Here is a 12,571-nt window from a genome sequence, read left to right on the forward strand (position 1 = left end):
ATATATATATATATATATATATATATATATATAAATCAAAGTATTGATCTAGACACATTTGGTATATTTCATGCCACCATTTCCCCGCTAAATGCAATCAAATAAAGAAAATCGTTAACTTTTTCACAAACTTTAGGTTTCTCACTGAAATTATTTACAAACAGCTTGTGCAATTGTGGCATAAATAGTTGTAAATGCTTCTCTGGCATCCCCTTTGCTCAGAAATAGCAGACATATGGCTTTGGCGTTGCTTTTTGGTAATAAGAAGGCCGCTAAATGCCGCTGCGCACCACACGTGTATTATGCCAAGCAGTGAAGGGGTTAATTAGGTATCTTGTAGGGTTAATTTTAGCTTTAGTGTAGAGATCAGCTTACCACCTTACATCCCACCCTCAGATCTCTCCCTGTCCCCCCTTAAACAGCTCTCTTCCCTCCCCCACCTCACAATTGTCACCACCATCTTAAAAGGGAAAGTCAACACCAGAATTTTTGTTGTTTTAAAAGATAGATAATCCCTTAATTACCAATTCCCCAGTTTTGCATAACCAACACAGTAATAATTATACACTTTTTACCTCTGTAATTACCTTGTATCTAAGCCTCAGCAGACTGCCCCCTTATTTCAGTTCTTTTGACAGACGTGCATTTTAGCCAATCAGAGCTGACTCCATGGTAAATGCAAGTGCATGAGCTCAATGTTATCTATATGAAACACGTGAACTAATGCCCTCTAGTGGTGGAAAACTATCAAAATGCATTTAGATTAGAGGCGCCTTTCAAGGTCTAAGAAATTAGCATATGATCCTCCTAGGTTTAGCTTTCAACTAAAAATACCAAGAGAACAAATAAAAATTGGTGATAAAAGTAAATTGGAAAGTTGTTTAAAATTACATGCCCTATTTGAAACATGAACTTTTTTTTGGACTTGACTGTCCCTTTAAGTAGTGGCAGAAAGTCTGCCAGTAAAAAAAAAGTTGTTTTTGTTTTGTTTTTTTAATATATATTTTATATGAACTGTAGGATCCCCCATAAACCCCCAACCAGCTCTCTAAGCCGCCCCCCTCGACCTACTGGCCGCCATCTTAGGTACTGGCAGCTGTACCCAGTTTACTTACAAACGTGCCCTTTTCTCCCAAATATAATAAAATATTTACACCCCATTTTCAGTAGTGTAACTGCCCCCCCCCCCCCCGGATCCCTTTCAAAACAATTTTTCCCCTCCATTTATCTTTCCTCCTTCAGCATATGTTGATGTCCTCAAGGCACGGCCAACAACTCCCCTAGAGTCACGGCACGGCCAACAGCTCCCCTAAGTCACGGCACGGCCAACAGCTCCCCTAAGTCACTACACGGCCAACAGCTCCCCTAAGTCACTACACGGCCAACAGCTCCCCTAAGTCACTACACGGCCAACAGCTCCCCTAAGTCACTACACGGCCAACAGCTCCCCTAAGTCACTACACGGCACAGCTCCCCTAAGTCACTACACGGCACAGCCAACAGATTAGTCCTTACAGCTCCCCTAGTCACTACACGGCCAACAGCTCCCCTAGTCGCTACACGGCCAACAGCTCCCCTAGTCACTACACGGCCAACAGCTCCCCTAGTCACTACACGGCCAACAGCTCCCATAGTCACTACACGGCCAACAGCTCCCATAGTCACTACACGGCCAACAGCTCCCCTAGTCACTGCACAGCTAACAGATTAGTCCTTACAGCTCCCCTAGTCACTACATGGCACAGCTCCCCTAATCACTACACGGCCAACAGCTCCCCTAAGTCACTACACGGCCAACAGCTCCCCTAAGTCACTACACGGCCAACAGCTCCCCTAAGTCACTACACGGCCAACAGCTCCCCTAAGTCACTACACGGCCAACAGCTCCCCTAAGTCACTACACGGCCAACAGCTCCCCTAAGTCACTACACGGCCAACAGCTCCCCTAAGTCACTACACGGCCAACAGCTCCCCTAAGTCACTACACGGCCAACAGCTCCCCTAAGTCACTACACGGCCAACAGCTCCCCTAAGTCACTACACGGCCAACAGCTCCCCTAAGTCACTACACGGCCAACAGCTCCCCTAAGTCACTACACGGCCAACAGCTCCCCTAAGTCACTACACGGCACAGCCAACAGATTAGTCCTTACAGCTCCCCTAGTCACTACACGGCCAACAGCTCCCCTAGTCGCTACACGGCCAACAGCTCCCCTAGTCGCTACACGGCCAACAGCTCCCCTAGTCGCTACACGGCCAACAGCTCCCCTAGTCGCTACACGGCCAACAGCTCCCATAGTCGCTACACGGCCAACAGCTCCCATAGTCACTACACGGCCAACAGCTCCCATAGTCCCTGCACAGCTAACAGATTAGTCCTTACAGCTCCCCTAATCACTACACGGCCAACAGCTCCCCTAATCACTACACGGCCAACAGCTCCCCTAATCACTACACGGCCAACAGCTCCCCTAAGTCACTACACGGCCAACAGCTCCCATAGTCGCTACACGGCCAACAGCTCCCCTAGTCGCTACACGGCCAACAGCTCCCATAGTCACTACACGGCCAACAGCTCCCATAGTCACTACACGGCCAACAGCTCCCATAGTCCCTGCACAGCTAACAGATTAGTCCTTACAGCTCCCCTAATCACTACACGGCCAACAGCTCCCCTAATCACTACACGGCCAACAGCTCCCCTAATCACTACACGGCCAACAGCTCCCCTAATCACTACACGGCCAACAGCTCCCCTAAGTCACTACACGGCCAACAGCTCCCCTAAGTCACTACACGGCCAACAGCTCCCCTAATCACTACACGGCCAACAGCTCCCCTAAGTCACTACACGGCCAACAGCTCCCCTAATCACTACACGGCCAACAGCTCCCCTAGTCGCTACACGGCCAACAGCTCCCATAGTCACTACACGGCCAACAGCTCCCATAGTCACTACACGGCCAACAGCTCCCATAGTCCCTGCACAGCTAACAGATTAGTCCTTACAGCTCCCCTAATCACTACACGGCCAACAGCTCCCCTAAGTCACTACACGGCCAACAGCTCCCCTAAGTCACTACACGGCCAACAGCTCCCCTAAGTCACTACACGGCCAACAGCTCCCCTAAGTCACTACACGGCCAACAGCTCCCCTAAGTCACTACACGGCCAACAGCTCCCCTAAGTCACTACACGGCCAACAGCTCCCCTAAGTCACTACACGGCCAACAGCTCCCCTAAGTCACTACACGGCCAACAGCTCCCCTAAGTCACTACACGGCCAACAGCTCCCCTAAGTCACTACACGGCCAACAGCTCCCCTAAGTCACTACACGGCCAACAGCTCCCCTAAGTCACTACACGGCCAACAGCTCCCCTAAGTCACTACACGGCCAACAGCTCCCCTAAGTCACTACACGGCCAACAGCTCCCCTAAGTCACTACACGGCCAACAGCTCCCCTAAGTCACTACACGGCCAACAGCTCCCCTAAGTCACTACACGGCCAACAGCTCCCCTAAGTCACTACACGGCCAACAGCTCCCCTAAGTCACTACACGGCCAACAGCTCCCCTAAGTCACTACACGGCCAACAGCTCCCCTAAGTCACTACACGGCCAACAGCTCCCCTAAGTCACTACACGGCCAACAGCTCCCCTAAGTCACTACACGGCCAACAGCTCCCATAAGTCACTACACGGCCAACAGCTCCCCTAGTCACTGCACAGCTAACAGATTAGTCCTTACAGCTCCCCTAGTCACTACATGGCACAGCTCCCCTAATCACTACACGGCCAACAGCTCCCCTAGTCACTGCACAGCTAACAGATTAGTCCTTACAGCTCCCCTAAGTCACTACACGGCCAACAGCTCCCCTAAGTCACTACACGGCCAACAGCTCCCCTAAGTCACTACACGGCCAACAGCTCCCCTAAGTCACTACACGGCCAACAGCTCCCCTAAGTCACTACACGGCCAACAGCTCCCCTAAGTCACTACACGGCCAACAGCTCCCCTAAGTCACTACACGGCCAACAGCTCCCCTAAGTCACTACACGGCCAACAGCTCCCCTAAGTCACTACACGGCCAACAGCTCCCCTAAGTCACTACACGGCCAACAGCTCCCCTAAGTCACTACACGGCCAACAGCTCCCCTAAGTCACTACACGGCCAACAGCTCCCCTAAGTCACTACACGGCCAACAGCTCCCCTAAGTCACTACACGGCCAACAGCTCCCCTAAGTCACTACACGGCCAACAGCTCCCCTAAGTCACTACACGGCCAACAGCTCCCCTAAGTCACTACACGGCCAACAGCTCCCCTAAGTCACTACACGGCCAACAGCTCCCCTAAGTCACTACACGGCCAACAGCTCCCCTAAGTCACTACACGGCCAACAGCTCCCCTAAGTCACTACACGGCACAGCTCCCCTAAGTCACTACACGGCACAGCCAACAGATTAGTCCTTACAGCTCCCCTAGTCACTACACGGCCAACAGCTCCCCTAGTCGCTACACGGCCAACAGCTCCCCTAGTCGCTACACGGCCAACAGCTCCCCTAGTCACTACACGGCCAACAGCTCCCCTAGTCACTACACGGCCAACAGCTCCCATAGTCACTACACGGCCAACAGCTCCCATAGTCACTACACGGCCAACAGCTCCCACAGTCACTGCACAGCTAACAGATTAGTCCTTACAGCTCCCCTAGTCACTACATGGCACAGCTCCCCTAGTCACTACACGGCACAGCTAACAGATTAGTCCTTACAGCTCCCCTAGTAACTACACGACACAGCTCCCCTAGTCACTACACGGCACAGCTAACAGATTAGTCCTTACAGCTCCCCTAGTCACTACACGGCACAGCTCCCCTAGTCACTACACGGCACAGCTCCCCTAGTCACTACACGGCACAGCTAACAGATTAGTCCTTACAGCTCCCCTAGTCACTACACGCCACAGCTAACAGATTAGTCCTTACAGCTCCCCTAGTTTTTAAACGGCACAGCTAACAGATTAGTCCTTACAGCTCTCCTAGTCACTACACGGCACAGCTCCCCTAGTCACTACACGGCACAGCTAACAGATTAGTCCTTACAGCTCTCCTAGTCACTACACGGCACAGCTAACAGATTAGTCCTTACAGCTCCCTGGATCAATCCTTCACACACAAAACATCAATTACAAAGTAATTGTCGTCTCAAGGGTCTCACATCTACCAACAGTATTCTTGCATCATTGTTGCAGCAGTCTAAAAACTCCTCATATTTTCATAATTTAAAGTGAATGTAAAGTTTCACGAATGAGTGCCAGGTTTTTAAAAACACTATTAAACACAGGGGCACTTTCATTCATGAAAGTTTACATTGCACTGGTTTTGTTAAAATGCTTACCTTTTCTTCTTGCAAGCTGTAGCAGCGATTTCCCCTACCTGGCTCTTGTCGTTTCATAAGTCAGTAATGACGAATCCGGCTTCCTCCAATCACGGCATGGCCTTAGGCAATGTTTGCTCTGAGGGGAAGTCGTATTAGTCATTGCGGATGTATGAAGAGACGAGAGGCGGGCATGGGGGAAATCGCTGCTACAGCTTGCAAGAAGAAAAGGTAAGCATTTTAACCAAACTGCTGCAATGTAAACTTTCATGAATGAAAGTGCCCCTGTGTTTAATGGTGTTTTTAAAAACCGGGCACTCATTCGTGAAACTTTACATTCACTTTAACCTTCAGCTCCGACAACATCTTTCAGCAAGAAGAAAATGACTGCTACGCATGAAATAATGTTGTCAGAAATTAAACTTTTCCTCAGGAAAATAAAGTGAAATGCAGCATCACTTGCAATGTGAGAGAGAAAATGATGCCAGTTCCAAAGAAGGAACAATAGAAGTGTCATGAGACAATTAACCCCAGCGCAAATCACACATGAACAGATGGTCATGAGACAATTATCCCCAGCGCGACTCACACATGAACAGATGGTCATGAGACAATTATCCCCAGCGCGACTCACACATGAACAGATGGTCATGATACAATTATCCCCAACACATCTCACACATGTACAGAAGTGTGTGAGGCACTTTGGGGTTAATTGTCTCATGACATCACGTACAGAAGTGCCATGAGCCAATTGCCCCCACCACCTCCCATACATCACGTACAGAAGTGCCATGAGCCAATTGCCCCCACCACCTCCCATACATCACGTACAGAAGTGCCATGAGCCAATTGCCCCCACCACCTCCCATACATCACGTACAGAAGGTCATGAGCCAATTGCCCCCACCACCTCCCATACATCACGTACAGATGGTCATGAGCCAATTGCCCCCACCACCTCCCATACATCACGTACAGAAGTGCCATGAGCCAATTGCCCCCACCACCTCCCATACATCACGTACAGAAGTGCCATGAGCCAATTGCCCCCACCACCTCCCATACATCACGTACAGATGGTCATGAGCCAGTTGCCCCCACCACCTCCCATACATCACGTACAGATGGTCATGAGCCAGTTGCCCCCACCACCTCCCATACATCACGTACAGATGGTCATGAGCCAATTGCCCCCACCACCTCCCATACATCACGTACAGAAGTGCCATGAGCCAATTGCCCCCACCACCTCCCATACATCACGTACAGAAGGTCATGAGCCAATTGCCCCCACCACCTCCCATACATCACGTACAGAAGGTCATGAGCCAATTGCCCCCACCACCTCCCATACATCACGTACAGATGGTCATGAGCCAATTGCCCCCACCACCTCCCATACATCACGTACAGAAGTGCCATGAGCCAATTGCCCCCACCACCTCCCATACATCACGTACAGAAGTGCCATGAGCCAATTGCCCCCACCACCTCCCATACATCACGTACAGAAGTGCCATGAGCCAATTGCCCCCACCACCTCCCATACATCACGTACAGATGGTCATGAGCCAATTGCCCCCACCACCTCCCATACATCACGTACAGATGGTCATGAGCCAGTTGCCCCCACCACCTCCCATACATCACGTACAGATGGTCATGAGCCAGTTGCCCCCACCACCTCCCATACATCACGTACAGATGGTCATGAGCCAATTGCCCCACCACCTCCCATACATCACGTACAGAAGGTCACGAGCCAATTGCCCCCACCACCTCCCATACATCACGTACAGATGGTCATGAGCCAGTTGCCCCCACCACCTCCCATACATCACGTACAGATGGTCATGAGCCAATTGCCCCCACCACCTCCCATACATCACGTACAGATGGTCATGAGCCAGTTGCCCCCACCACCTCCCATACATCACGTACAGATGGTCATGAGCCAGTTGCCCCCACCACCTCCCATACATCACGTACAGATGGTCATGAGCCAATTGCCCCACCACCTCCCATACATCACGTACAGAAGGTCACGAGCCAATTGCCCCCACCACCTCCCATACATCACGTACAGATGGTCATGAGCCAATTGCCCCCACCACCTCCCATACATCACGTACAGATGGTCATGAGCCAATTGCCCCCACCACCTCCCATACATCACGTACAGAAGTGCCATGAGCCAATTGCCCCCACCACCTCCCATACATCACGTACAGATGGTCATGAGCCAGTTGCCCCCACCACCTCCCATACATCACGTACAGATGGTCATGAGCCAGTTGCCCCCACCACCTCCCATACATCACGTACAGATGGTCATGAGCCAATTGCCCCCACCACCTCCCATACATCACGTACAGAAGTGCCATGAGCCAATTGCCCCCACCACCTCCCATACATCACGTACAGATGGTCATGAGCCAATTGCCCCCACCACCTCCCATACATCACGTACAGAAGTGCCATGAGCCAATTGCCCCACCACCTCCCATACATCACGTACAGATGGTCATGAGCCAGTTGCCCCCACCACCTCCCATACATCACGTACAGATGGTCATGAGCCAATTACCTATTTAATGATAAACATTTTTAAAAGTGGCGCTTCAATAGCTTTAAGTATTAAAAAACTATGGATAGTCTTTACTAATATGGTCAAATTACCAATATAATATAATATGAATAAAATGGGTATTCTTAAAAAAAAAAATTAAACATATGAGTTTCCAAATAGTAATTGAAATGACAACTTAATAAGACCCAGAGTAAAAGGTTGTTATATTACATTGAACAAGTTAGTTATATCAGCTAAAACAACAAATTTGGAAAAAATTCAGAAAAAAACTGATTAAACTATTTTTTAATATATAAACATTAATAACATACAAATGAAGATTCAATTCATCAAATCATCTTCTAGCGTAGTTGATCAACTTTTAAAACAAATTAAATATAAAATCTATATTAAAAATCCATATGTAAAAACATAAGCAAAGCAATGAGAGAGAGCCCAGAAAAAAAAAGGACTGTAGAGATAAAAAATTATTCCTAAAACTGGGTCACTTAATCCAATAGGTGAAAAAACCTTTTGTTCTTGAAGGCAGATAGGAATAGGATATCAGTAAACAAAAACAATTTTTTGATTCCTTTCTATGATTGGATATCCTAATCCAATAGGTGAGACCTTTTAGTAAACGTTTACATTCAGATGTTTATTATGTGCCTGTGGTTAAAAAGAAAGAAAAAGTGTCTTTTGCGGCACAGGTTTTTGTTTCTGATATATTGCGGTAATTTAGTTTAGACAGTGGTGGCCAGCCGCTATTTAAAACTCTTTTTGTTCCGCTATGTGTAAATATAGAGCACAGTTTGCTGATACAGATCTAAAATGACGGATTTTAATGCTTAGGGTGGAAGTGTGTGTAGCCTGCTGTGCAGGTAATCTCACCCTCCAGCGTTTTCTCTTAAAGATCAGGGGTGCCTCTGAGTAGCGATGCTCCAAATTGCAGATGGTAGTCGGTTCCGGTTGTTTTCAGACTTGCGCAAGTCACCTGTGATGAACCGGTAGTTTTTTTCTCTCCACAACTCCTGCTCTTAGTACTTCAGTGTATGCAGGGAAAAAGTACACAGCTTTCAACAGCTCCGGTACACAGCTTTCAAACCTCCCGGTTTAGAAGGAAGTCTTTCTTTGATAATGTAGACACAGCTTTCTCAATCTGTGCTCTATATTTACACATAGCGGAACAAAAAGAGTTTTAAATAGCGGCTGGCCACCACTGTCTAAACTAAATTACCGCAATATATCAGAAACAAAAACCTGTGCCGCAAAAGACACTTTTTCTTTCTTTTTAACCACAGGCACATAATAAACATCTGAATGTAAACGTTTACTAAAAGGTCTCGCCTATTGGATTAGGATATCCAATCATAGAAAGGAGTCAAAAAATTGTTTTTGTTTACTGATATCCTATTCCTATCTGCCTTCAAGAACAAAAGGTTTTTTCACCTATTGGATTAAGTGATCCAGTCTTAGAAAGGAATACATTTTTATCTCTACAGTCCTTTTTTTCTGGGCTCTCTCTCATTGCTTTGCTTATGTTTTTACATATGGATTTTTTATATAGATTTTATATTTAATTTGTTTTAAAAGTTGATCAACTACACTGTAGAAGATGATTTGATGAATTGAATCTTCATTTGTATGTTATTAATGTTTATATATTAAAATATAGTTTAAGCAATTTTTTTTCTGAATTTTTTCCAAATTTGTTGTTTTAGCTGATATAACTAACTTGTTCAATGTAATATAACAACCTTTTACTCTGGGTCTTATTAAGTTGTCATTTCAATTACTATTTGGAAACTCATATGTTTAAATTTTTTTTTTAAGAATACCCATTTTATTCGTATTATATTATATTGGTAATTTGACCATATTAGTAAAGACTATCCATAGTTTAATACTTAAAGCGCCACTTTTAAAAATATTTATCATTACCACATTGTCTATAACCAGGAGGAGGTTATAATAAAAGAGGCCTAAGTATTTTAAGTCCAGCGCTAGAAACTCACCATTAAACCAATTACCTATTTAAATGGGACAAGACTTAGCAAAAAAGGAGGAAATCCCCTCTGGCATGCCCCTGTGCCCTCAGGCTGTCTCCCACTCTGTAATGCCCCTGTGCCCTCAGGCTGTCTCCCCCTCTGTAATGCCCCTGTGCCCTCAGGCTGTCTCCCCTCTGTAATGCCCCAGTGCCCTCAGGCTGTCTCCCCTCTGTAATGCCCCAGTGCCCTCAGGCTGTCTCCCCCTCTGTAATGCCCCAGTGCCCTCAGGCTGTCTCCCCCTCTGTAATGCCCCAGTGCCCTCAGGCTGTCTCCCCCTCTGTAATGCCCCAGTGCCCTCAGGCTGTCTCCCCCTCTGTAATGCCCGTGTGCCCTCAGCCTGTCTCCCCCTCTGTAATGCCCCTGTGCCCTCAGCCTGTCTCCCCCTCTGTAATGCCCCTGTGCCCTCAGCCTGTCTCCCCCTCAGTAATGCCCCTGTGCCCTCAGGCTGTCTCCCCCTCTGTAATGCCCCTGTGCCCTCAAGCTGTCTCCCCCTCAGTAATGCCCCTGTGCCCTCAGCCTGTCTCCCCTCAGTAATGCCCCTGTGCCCTCAGCCTGTCTCCCCTCAGTAATGCCCCTGTGCCCTCAGCCTGTCTCCCCTCAGTAATGCCCCTGTGCCCTCAGCCTGTCTCCCCTCTGTAACGCCCCAGTGCCCTCAGGCTGTCTCCCCTCTGGCATGCCCCAGTGCCCTCAGCCTGTCTCCCCCTCAGTAATGCCCCTGTGCCCTCAGGCTGTCTCCCCCTCTGTAATGCCCCTGTGCCCTCAAGCTGTCTCCCCTCAGTAATGCCCCTGTGCCCTCAGCCTGTCTCCCCTCAGTAATGCCCCTGTGCCCTCAGCCTGTCTCCCCTCAGTAATGCCCCTGTGCCCTCAGCCTGTCTCCCCTCTGTAACGCCCCAGTGCCCTCAGGCTGTCTCCCCTCTGGCATGCCCCAGTGCCCTCAGCCTGTCTCCCCTCTGTAATGCCCCAGTGCCCTCAGGCTGTCTCCCCTCAGTAATGCCCCAGTGCCCTCAGCCTGTCTCCCCTCAGTAATGCCCCAGTGCCCTCAGGCTGTCTCCCCTCAGTAATGCCCCTGTGCCCTCAGGCTGTCTCCCCTCAGTAATGCCCCAGTGCCCTCAGGCTGTCTCCCCTCAGTAATGCCCCAGTGCCCTCAGGCTGTCTCCCCTCAGTAATGCCCCAGTGCCCTCAGGCTGTCTCCCCTCAGTAATGCCCCAGTGCCCTCAGGCTGTCTCCCCTCAGTAATGCCCCAGTGCCCTCAGGCTGTCTCCCCTCAGTAATGCCCCTGTGCCCTCAGGCTGTCTCCCCTCAGTAATGCCCCAGTGCCCTCAAGCATCCCCTGGTATAACTGAATCCCGGGACTCTATCTCCTGTATCCCGGCTCCCCCCTCACCTGTCTTCGGAGTCCATGCGGCTGAGCGGTTCGCCCTCGGAGCTGCATACTTCTAGGCTGGGCCTTCGGCCTGCGACGGATTCGCTGCAGTATCCGTCATCTCCCCCGGAGCTGCTGCCGGAAGAGCTGCCACCGCTGGGGCCTCCGCTCCCCGACGGGCTGTCCGAACGCTCCGAGCTGCCCTCCTCGCCCACCCCGCTGCTCTCCGTGTCTTCCTCATCCTCCAGCTCGTCCTCCAGATCATTCGGCTCCTCAGTATCCGCGCGCTGCTCCCCGAGCTGCAGCACCGAATCCGGGCTAGGGGGGTACGGAGCGGCGGGGTCAGAGATGCTGGCGGGGGAGGCCTGAGATTCGTGACTCGCAGCGGCCATGTCTGAGCTTCTGGTTACCTCAGAGCTGGGGGCGGAGCTAAGGGCGGCCATGTCTGATTCTCCTGGTTACCTCACACATGGGGGCGGAGCTAAGGGCGGCCATGTCTGATTCTCCTGGTTACCTCACACATGGGGGCGGAGCTAAGGGCGGCCATGTCTGATTCTCCTGGTTACCTCACACATGGGGGCGGAGCTAGGGGTGGCTATGTCTGATTTTCCTAGTTACCTCACTCAAGGGGGCGGAGCTAAGGGCGGCCATGTCTGATTCTCCTGGTTACCTCACACATGGGGGCGGAGCTAGGGGTGGCTATGTCTGATTTTCCTAGTTACCTCATTCAAGGGGGCGGAGCTAAGGGCGGCCATGTCTGATTCTCCTGGTTACCTCACACATGGGGGCGGAGCTAGGGGCGGCCATGTCTGATTCTCCGAGAAGGGTCTAGCTGCAGACTGGACCTCCACTCAAAGCTTTTTTTTTTTTTTTAAATCAACTTTAATGTAACAGACAACCTATAGACAATCATTCTGAAAACGAAACATTTTGCAGATTAAAATTGATTTAAAAAAAAAAAAAAACTTTGAGTGGAGGTCACATGTTTCCTGTCTAGAGTCAGTGGAGGTCACGTTTCCTGTCTAGAGTCAGTGGAGGTCACATGTTTCCTGTCTAGAGTCAGTGGAGATCACAAGTTTCCTGTCTAGAGTCAGTGGAGATCACAAGTTTCCTGTCTAGAGTCAGTGGAGATCACAAGTTTCCTGTCTAGAGTCAGTGGAGGTCACATGTTTCCTGTCTAGAGTTAGTGAAAGTCACATGTTTCCTGT

The 12,571-nt window shown here is 49.6% G+C and overlaps 1 protein-coding gene across 3 annotated transcripts in view; it reads right to left on the reverse strand.

Annotated features, from left to right (window-relative positions):
• AEBP2 (AE binding protein 2) overlaps nt 1-11,825 on the reverse strand; it is a 181,203-nt gene extending 169,378 nt beyond the window's left edge. For 2 of the 3 annotated variants that reach the window (XM_053719120.1, XM_053719119.1), the window contains exon 1: nt 11,385-11,821. In XM_053719120.1, coding sequence (XP_053575095.1) covers nt 11,385-11,806 — 422 coding nt within the window. In that variant the 5' untranslated portion in view covers nt 11,807-11,821. Of the gene's footprint in view, nt 1-11,384 lie in introns of all 3 variants that reach the window. The other variant, XM_053719121.1, reaches the window with a different exon arrangement.
• Nucleotides 11,826-12,571: the final 746 nt, after the last annotated feature.

Source organism: Bombina bombina, chromosome 6, assembly GCF_027579735.1.
Source record: "Bombina bombina isolate aBomBom1 chromosome 6, aBomBom1.pri, whole genome shotgun sequence".
In the NCBI taxonomy this organism is placed as follows: domain Eukaryota; kingdom Metazoa; phylum Chordata; class Amphibia; order Anura; family Bombinatoridae; genus Bombina; species Bombina bombina.